Below are 10,000 nucleotides of genomic sequence, written 5' to 3' on the forward strand. Positions count from 1 at the left end.
AACAAGCCGTCCCTGCCATACTTTGATGGAAAATTTTTCAAAATTATATCTAAAAGTAAAACTACAGGGGGTGTTAAAATTATTGCACAGTGTATGTTATGTGTTGGCAAAAAAACCTACAGTGGTTCACTGAAAGCAACTTCTAATTTTACTCAACATCTTCAGGTATGTATATAACTACAAAAATACTATATTATATTGCGCACTAAACAGTAAAAACGATAAACACATAAAGCAATGCTACAACATAACACAAATAAATGCAATAATCTCGGTTGATTGACTGTTGTTGTTGTTGTTGCAGAATGCTCATGGCAAAAAGCGAATCGAGGAGTACAAGCAGCACAAGGTTTAAGTTGCAAAACAGCGTAAGCGCTCGGTAGCTGAGATGGAATCTGGAGTTGGAGGTGGACCTTCTGTCGAATCTGGTCCTGCTTCTAAGAAGTTGAAACAAATACATATTATGCCTCGAAATCAAACATCCATTTCACAGGATGAAGTTGACAAGCTTATTGCTGACTACGTTGTGCAGGAAATGCGCCCCTTGATCACAGTGGAAAAGCCGGCGTTTAAAAATTTGATCCACGGACTCAATCGCAATGTCAGTATACCTTGTCGCAAAACATTAGGCAAGCGATTAAACGCCCGTTTGCAAAAAATGCGTGATGATAAAAGAACAGTCTTCAGTAAAGTACCATTTGTTTGTACAACAGCTGACATTTGGTCAGTGAACCAAAAGAGCTACTTAGGAATGACAGCTCACTATATTGATATTAGTACTGAATGCTCAGTATCACGCATATCTGTTGCTCTTTCCTGTCAATGTTTTTTTGGAAGTCACACTTACGACTCAGTGGCTGCAATGATCTCAAAAATTCATAATGATTATGGGTTACACGTGGAAAAAATTACAGCAACAGTAACAGATAATGCCTCTAACTTCAGCAAAGCCTTCCGAGAATATTTTGTAGATACTAGCAGTACTGCATCTGGTTCAGGGATCTCTGCAACTGCTGAAGAACAAATTCAGGAAACAGGAACTGGTGATGATGATGAAGCAGAAAATTCCGACAATGATGTTGAAAAAGCGGACATGACTGCAGTCCTAAATTTACCAGTTAGCGAAGACACGGATGATGATACTGAAGTTGTTCTGCCTCACCATGAAGCTTGGAATAGTCACTCTCTCAGCCTCACATCAACTACTGATGCAGATAAAGCATGTGATTCTGATGCTAATTTCAAACGTCTTTATCGAGCTGCATTGGCCAAGTGTACCAGCATTTGGAATTTGCTTCATAGAAGTTCCAAGGCATCGGATGCTGTGAAAAAAATTATCGCAAGGGCAATACTGATACCAGTCCCTACACGATGGAACTCCCGGCATGATGCATTGAAATGCATTCTCCAGTTGCAAGATAAGCTTGGAGAAATATGCGACGTTTTGAAGTTGCCAAAGTTCAAAAAGAAGGAGTTAGAATGTCTAGAAGAGTATGTAATGATAATGGCTCCTATTGCTGTTGCCATTGACAGGTTACAAGGTGACAATGTGTACTTTGGCGATGCATTTCCGACGCTGCACACTGTACAGCAGAAGTTGCAGGACCTGCAGCAGAAATCACTGAAGCATGCTAAGAAATTTGCAGAACCTATGCTTACAAGCTTGAAAACAAGACTTGAGGTTCATCTATCATTTTCTGAACATAATGCCAGCAGGATAGTTGCAGCAGTATCGCATCCCTACTTCAAAATGAGATGGGTTCCGGGTGATAAAAAAGATTTCTGTCGTGATCTCTTTGTTCGTGCAGCTAAGTCTCAGCAACAACAGTTGTTGGACAGAACTAATACTATTTCTGACCCTGACCCACTTCCAGGTACTCAATCAGCTAGTGGCATTGGCATGAGTGATGATTTTTTCTCGTTTAGCGAAATTAACATTGCAGAACAAACAACAGTCAACAACGAATGTTTATCGTACTTAAGCGACTCTGGTACGGATTTTAAAATCTTGGCAAAATATGAAGTTATAAAACACGTATTTGTGAGGTACAATACGACCTTACCTTCATCCGCACCTGTTGAGCGGTTATTTAGCACCGCTGGACAAATTCAGACACCACGAAGGAACTGTCTTAGTGATGCAACACTCGAAAAACTGTTACTTTTAAAGGCCAATAAATATTGATTTAAAGGTTAAATTATGTCAATAAAGTTGTGATGTACGATTCGAGTCGCTACAATTCCAGTATTTTGTATTTTGTATTTAAAATAGTTTTATAATGTATTTTTATTTGAAATACTTTCCTTGTATTTTATTTTTATTTTCATTTCAAATACTTTTTAGGTAGACTATTTTATTTTTATTTCAAATACTTTTAAAAAGTATTTTGCCCAGCACTGTATATATATATATATATATATATATATATATATATATATATATATATATATATATATATATATATATATATATATATATATATATATATATATATATATATATATACTTTTAAGTAAAAAAAATGTATACTTTTATATTTTACATGTGATATATATTGACATGCTACGTGTCACAAAGGAAAAATAATGTACATTAACATATTAACCCTCTGAGGCCCACTAGCTCACCCACGGCCCTTTTTTAAAAAAATCTGTTTAAGAAAAGTTTATTTCATGATTAGTTTTAAAGTCCGGTATTCCATCAGTGGGACTCAGAGGAATTAGTAATTACATAAAAAACAATTATATTGAAAACTTTCAGGTAAAGGCTTTTGATAAAATTCTTGTTTTAAGTTTTATACCAAAATTCTTTAAGTAATTTTTATGCGCCATTTAAATTCAATCAAATATATTAGAAGAAAAAATATTTGAATACTTTGATAAGTAATATAAAATCAAATACTAATTATAATCTTACTTGTTCAATTGCAGTAATTAAAGCCTCACAGATACTAAAATGAGCATTTTCCTAAAAAATAGTTTTACATCATCATTAAGATTCATTATTAACAATAGCAATAATAATATCATCTAAGTTAATATTGTAGAAAACATGTAAAATATGAAATTTTTCATTTGTAATTGTATCACTAAATTGCATTATCTTTAAGTCTTAAATTAATATATTCATTTTCAGACATTTTTTTGCTTAATTTTCAACATCAAAATATTAGAAACTTCTTTTTTCTGCAATAAATGCTTGATATTTATCCATACACTTTGTAAATTTGAAATACTTAAAAATAAAAGTTTGAATAGGTTATTTGCAGAATAATAGAACCCTTATATCTGCAATCATTTCTAGTACCTGTTTTCTGCTCTAGTTACATAAGTTATACACATTCTATAGCTTGGTTTGGATAAGGTACCAATTTTTTTTTAAAAAAAAAAATTTTTTACCATTTTTACATCCATGTAATTCATATTCAATTTCATTTTAAAAAAAGGTTTTTGATAGAAACCCTTTGCATGGAATGGTGGTCTAGTTGCAACAGTAATTCTGGTAATATTATTGATGCTTATGAATATTGCAGAGTCCGAACGAAAATTTATTTCCATATAGCATTTTAATGTGATATGATTTTATAGTTTTCTACTTCTAAGCAAGAAAGTGTATAAAAAAATATCAAATTTTCAAAATTTAAATGTAGATATTGTTAACACAACTAAAACTAGAAAAAAAAAAATATTTATAATTTCTTATGTAAATTTTCACTAATCTCCTCATTTTTCAACTTTTTTATTTCTTATTTTTCTTATTATTATTGTTTTGATTCAAATAAGATATCAAACATAATTTTACTTAAACAGTAGTGGTCTTGGATGTAATTTAAATCCCCTAGTTAAGAGCCTTATCCCTTTCATATTACCTTCAGATATATAGATGTAGGTAGAACAGCAAAAGCTAGAAAATTTAACAATTACCTAAAAGCTTTTCACAAACCAATCCCCTAGATTAAAGTTGAGACTTTTATCATCTAGAGGTTTGGTTGTTAGCATAAAAAAAACTATTTTTGATTGAGATAAATATTTAAAATGTGAATTATTCAACTAATTGCTTTATAAAACTAGTAATAGTAGCATTAGTAGTTATTAAACCAATTGCTTTATGATAATAATAAAAATAATAATAACAAAAATAATAAAAATAAAAATAAAAATAACATTGATAATGATAACAGTAATAGTGTTAATAATAACAACAATAACAATAATAATAACAACAATAATAAAAATAATGATAAAATTGATAACACCAATAACAATAGAACAACAGCAAAAACAATTTGCATAACATTTAACTGCTTTTTAAAGCTTTTTAAACTACTTCATGACAATCTAGACCCAAATTTACTTTATCTAGTTGAGCGCCTGTATTGTAGCTTCTTGATTCAAGATAACTAATCAAAGATTGACCTTTATAAGGTTTAGGAAATATTTGCCCATCTTCATCACGATAATAACAACTTCCAGAAGAACCTAAAATTAAAGATGACTTAAAGTGACTTTTACTATAACATTAAAATATTTAAAATAATTCATTAAATTCTAAGGCCAACTTACACAAGTTGCAATTGTTTATTTGTCATGATATTAGCAAAGGCTCACTTTTTTCACAGAAAAGAACATATTTTTAAATTTTGTTTAATGAAGATTTCCATTTTGAAATTTAAACTTAGAATGCTTGATCTTTTAGAATGCCTAATAAATGTTGTGTTTATGGTTGCTCCTCAAATTACAATTTCAAATTAAAATTCATAATATATGTGACAATCTGTAAACTGAAGATATTTCTTATGTATAACATCTTGATTTAAAACCTCAAAATATATATTATTTGTTTTTGTAAGTTATAAAACATGACAAGCAAAGTAAGTAAAGTCAAAGATACTGAGTATTTAAAGATGATATTTAGTGATATTCAGGAATTTTAAAAGTACTGATTTACATTAACTGATGTTAGCAGCTTAAAAGAGTAACAATAAGTCATTGTGGAAGTATCTGTTTTTTTATAATTTATTTTTTATGATTGTAGATATTATGTATGGTAAAACAGTAGATGTTCAAGAAAACGCAAAAACATTTTTAGCACTAATGCTAATTTGTCTTTTCAGAGGTCTATGAGTGTTATTAAATATTTTTCAGTTTGTAAAAATAAAGCAGATTTTCAAAGAGCCACTGATAGAAAAGTAGAGAGCTTCTTGGATTTACAATCGATAACTGTCATGTAAATAATAAAAAAAAAAAATTCAATTCAAAAAAATATACATTTTACTTCTTTCTAAATGATACTTAAAACTGCATCAGAAAGGATTAAAATGTATGAGAATGGATTGGATTGCTGAAAATTTACAATGTTTAAAATATATATTTCCAAACAAGGATACTGTTAGACTTGCAGAGTGGAATTTCCTAATTCAATTTCATGCTACTGATCATCAAAATGTAAAGCTGTCACCTTTAAAACAAAAAGCTCTGTCACCAAAACTTACAGAGCAATAAAAATTTTTTTGTGATTCACTGTAATAGTAAGTTTCATTTGCTTTTTCAAATTTTAAAAAAAAGTTTCTGATATTTTATTTAACAATCATTGTAAAAACAAGTTGAAATTTTTGGAAAAGACTGTTTGATAAAATAAGCTGAACTTTCATCTTCAAAATAAAATCCTCTATGAATACAAATTTTACTTATTTTATCAAGATATTCATTGTTTGTTTAACATATTTTAAGTAGCTAAAAAGAAAATGTAGTTATAAAAATGAGTTTTTAATCATATAAATAAAAAAATATCTGTTGTTTCCATTTCATCAATTTATTTGTTTTAATAAAGCTTTTTACTAGCTTTTATTGATTTAATTGTTTTGTTTTTTTTTTTTTTTTTTTGTTATAAAAAAGTGAGCTAACTTTATAGAAAAGAAACAGCCACAAACTGCTATGTAAGTTGGCCTTGTTAAACTGTTATTTTGCTATAAGGTGTAATAAGAGAATGAAAAACTTTTTACCATTAAATGCTTCATGTTGCTGAATAATTTCCTTTGGTAAAGAGGAGGAAACTATTGGTGAATCAGTCTTATCAACAAAACTGATATTTCCATCCTGATCTGATTTTGATCTATGATGACCTTTAAAAACCATTGAAGAGCGAGGAAGAACAAAAGTTGAGGAAGCAGTATTGTATGGATTTTCTTCAGTTATTTTATAAAGTAGTGCTATATCAGATTGAACTTGTGTTGATTTCTGTTCAGAATCATTCAACTCAGGTAAGGAACAACTTTCACTATGAGATAATTCCTGCATTGATAAGAGTCTGTTTCTAGTTTCTTTTGCTTCTTCATTAACATTACTAAACCAAGGGTTGCAATTATCTTGGTCTGATGCAGCAAGCAAAGCACTTTTAAGCAACATATTCTGATTTATACAAGATTTCTGAGTAATAGAAAAGCTATTTCGAGCACTAACACTCTGGTTAAATGAGCAACCACAAAATATTTCAGGACTGTTACCACAAGATTTACAAATCTGATTGTCAGGAAAATCTTTGAATGAAGAATCTTCAGCTTTTGGCAAAGAAGCAATTTTATATTCTTCTACCATTTTTTCTGACACCCAAGGACACAGGTTTTTTACAAAATGTGAACAGTCCATCTACAAAGAATTTTAAAAGAACTGTTAAAAACTTTTTTGCTTTGCTACTAATTTACTTTATACTTTATTTATATTAGAGTAAACAAAAAGGAAAAATGCTTTAATGATTACTAACTTGAGTTTAATGCCCAGGGGTTAAAGTTAGATTTTTATTGCAAGAAGCATTAAACTAAAATGCAAGAGCTAAATATTTTGCTAACCATTTTTTGTTAATAGTTTTACTAATAAACCAGGCACTCATCAGTATTGAGTGTCAGACCTTGTTTGGTACAGTATCACATGGTCATGTTTGTAAGTTTATTATGAACAAAATATAAATTTTGAAGGTTTAGTTAATTTAACCTTTACTTACTTATATTTTTGTTAAATAACCCCAGATTAAAGATGTTGTAGGAGGCATGATGAATGATGATTAGTTTACTTTAGCTGTTGAATGTTAAACACAGAATGAAAGATGATATCAGAGAAGAATTACAATACCACACAAGATTTAATTAAAATAACAATAATGAGATGAGAAATTAAATCACGGAAGCAATATCAAACAACAAATTAAAATTCTAATATGAGAAATTAATTTACAGTGACAACACCACACAATTAATTAAACTAAAATTGCAATACCATGAGACATCAAATGAAGAGCATGATGTCATAGAATATCACAAGAACCTTGAGAATTTCAATTATACTATATGAGTTAATTATAACTTTTAGTTATTATATAAATTTACTTATTTAAGTTATTTTTGAAAATAAAATAAAAATACCATCAGTACCGAAATGATACCAATACCTTCTATACCAGAATTGCTTGATTTTGACTTTGATAGTGCAAGTATCATATTGATACCAAACAAGAGTCAAGATTGGGTATAGATTATCTAGTGCTTGTAAGCGATATCACACTATTTGAGACCATCCCACTTAGTATCAACTTACATAATACCAATTACCTAGTGCCTATAGTAAACTACAGCAATTTATCAAGTAAAAAAGACTGACATTGGCTAGAAACACTGTAGAATTGTTATGTTTTTGACATTTTCTACTGTACTAAGCCAAAGATATTAAGTAGTAATATTTTGTTTTAAAAAAAGTGTTTTTAACTTCACCCTAATCTATATATGCAATCTAGTTACTTAATGTATAGATGGTAAGCATTTACTTGCTGCTTTTTAATAAAAGTTTATGTAACTTTGAAAATAGTGCTTTTTAAGAAATAAAAAAAAACTCACCAATTGAATATTTATACTTGATAGTTCATCTGTTGAATTTTGTCTCAGTGAATCAATACCATTAAGAAATGCTGATAAAAGTATTTTGTTTTTCACAAATGCAAACTCTAAAAAATAAATAAAGATTATTATAATTAACTTTTACTAACATTAAAAAAAAACACACACACATTTTGTTAATTCTATTAGTAGTTTGTTTTAATTAACTGTTAAGTATTTTGCTCCTAAATTCTTTTTTTTTTTTTAATAAAAAAAAATTCTGCAAAGAAAAAAATTCTGCAAAGAAAAAAATTCTGGCAATTAATTTTATTAATTATCAAAATTTGGAAAACGTAGTAAAACAGTTTTTTTATTATAAACATTTGAAAACAGCATAAAGTCAAGGTGTCAGAATATTGTTACCTTTATACAAATATAGTAAATCTGCACCATGATCATCAAGGAAAGCCTTTTTTATATAATCATACAAACTGTGATCTAACAAATGAGTTTCAATCCAAAAGTTTAAACTATATTTGCTATCAGGAGAATTCAGATCCATGACTTCTTTAGAAAAACTAAACAAATGCTGACACAAGAGCTAAAATAAATAACCATAGACTGAGCAATAGTTTTTCTTTATAAAAAAGTTTATTTTATAATTTTTATATTAGCTTAAGGTGTCACTTAGTGCAAAAATAGTTTAAAATTTTTCAGTATGCTTAAAAAGTAGTAAGATAAAAGTGATTTTTTCCCATTTTCCTTCAGCCACACTAAAAACATAATTGAAATTAGAAGGAAAAAGTTTTTTATTAATTGAAAATATTGCATAATTGAACTTAGAAGGAAAAGCTTTAAGATTCAGATAAATATATAAAAATTTTGAATTTGAAAAAATTAAGGATAAAATTATTGAAAATTTATTTTCAATATTGACATTTTTTTTTTGGTTTAATTCAAAAAAGTGAAAGCAACTTTTGACTACTACAAGCAAGTTAGAATAGTTTTTGATTAATACAAGCAAGCAAGAACAATTTTTGGGTATTGTTTTTTTCTTCATCTTGATCTTTATGTAAATAATCAAGTCTGACAGTCTACAATATGCTTGATAATTGATAATGAACACAATTGTCTCCTACAATATTTCTTCCCATGTATTTACTTAGAAAAAAATAATTATATAGTGAAGAAAATATAGGGATTTTTTTTACTTGTATAGCACTGGTATCTTCTCCTTCCCACGTATCTTTATTGTCTGAGGTCCTGAGACCATTAACTAAAATATTAAAGACAGCTTTTTTCGTTCTATTCAATCCGCCAAATACATTCCAAACATTTTGATTATTACAAGCGAGAACACCTTCAACAGTGTTCCTAAATGAACTCAGAAGATCAAAGAGTTCATAAGATAAATTTTCAGGAGCCTTGGCATCCATACTTTAACAAGCAACATGTCTATATTGCTCGATGTTCCTACACGATTTCTTATACATATCAAGCAGCCATTTGTTCTCAATATAGAAATACACGAAAAATCATGCATTAAGAAAGTTGCTTTCAAAAATTATTTAAATTATTTTATGACTCGCATTTCTACACTGGGGAACTAGCTCAAATGGTAGAGCGCTCGCTTAGCATGCGAGAGGTACGGGGATCGATACCCCGGTTCTCCAATGTAGTTGTTTTTGATGCTTACTCAATACAAGCTTTAATGTGGTAAAGTTCGGACAAACAATTGACCGGCCTCTATTAAAGAGTATAAAGTTCGTTAATAAAGTCAGAATATAATTAAAGAGAGTTTCATAGTGTACCTTATCCAATCAAAATGCATACTTACAAGCAAAGTGGGGGCTTGTTTGGCCTATTAAAAGTATCTTCTCTATAGAACTATCTCTCTTTCGACCTACCCTTTAAATAGCTCTAAATTCACAAAGTCTGCACAAAATAGCCCTCCCTGATCCCTTCTAAAAAAACTCAATAATTGGTGTAAGTCTATTAATATAAATTGATCTTTCTTGCTTTTAAGGTTGCAAATCATAGTTTACATTCCAAGCTATTTTATTCTCAATTGAAATTAAAGCCTAACAGGATAAACGTTTTTGTTTCGTGGTAAATCGTAAATAATTTTTTATCAACTC

General features: G+C 29.0%; 1 protein-coding gene, 1 non-coding gene and 1 pseudogene across 3 annotated transcripts in view; 2 read left to right on the top strand and 1 right to left on the bottom strand.

The window, feature by feature from the left end:
• LOC145191481 (run domain Beclin-1-interacting and cysteine-rich domain-containing protein-like) overlaps window positions 1–9,478 on the bottom strand; it is a 19,504-nt gene extending 10,026 nt beyond the window's left edge. The window contains exons 1-6 of the mRNA XM_090066428.1: window positions 9,074–9,478; window positions 8,286–8,463; window positions 7,884–7,990; window positions 6,003–6,645; window positions 4,355–4,479; window positions 2,918–2,968 (exon numbers count right to left, since the gene is read on the bottom strand). Coding sequence (XP_089922554.1) covers window positions 2,918–2,968; window positions 4,355–4,479; window positions 6,003–6,645; window positions 7,884–7,990; window positions 8,286–8,463; window positions 9,074–9,298 — 1,329 coding nt within the window. The 5' untranslated portion in view covers window positions 9,299–9,478. The remainder of the gene's footprint in view (window positions 1–2,917; window positions 2,969–4,354; window positions 4,480–6,002; window positions 6,646–7,883; window positions 7,991–8,285; window positions 8,464–9,073) is intronic.
• Window positions 33–1,468, top strand: LOC149881993 (uncharacterized; annotated as a pseudogene). Its single transcript, XR_016444884.1, has 2 exons — window positions 33–165; window positions 305–1,468. The product of XR_016444884.1 is annotated as an uncharacterized LOC149881993 (transcript).
• Trnaa-agc (transfer RNA alanine (anticodon AGC)) lies at window positions 9,463–9,535 on the top strand. Its single transcript has one exon. It is a non-coding gene; the product is annotated as a tRNA-Ala (tRNA).
• The last annotated feature ends 465 nt before the right edge of the window (window positions 9,536–10,000 follow it).

The sequence above is a fragment of the Hydra viridissima genome, unplaced genomic scaffold (genome assembly GCF_058129835.1).
Source record: "Hydra viridissima isolate aposymbiotic clone 2 unplaced genomic scaffold, HvirCarnegie_v1 scaffold_11, whole genome shotgun sequence".
NCBI classification, from domain to species: Eukaryota; Metazoa; Cnidaria; class Hydrozoa; order Anthoathecata; family Hydridae; genus Hydra; species Hydra viridissima.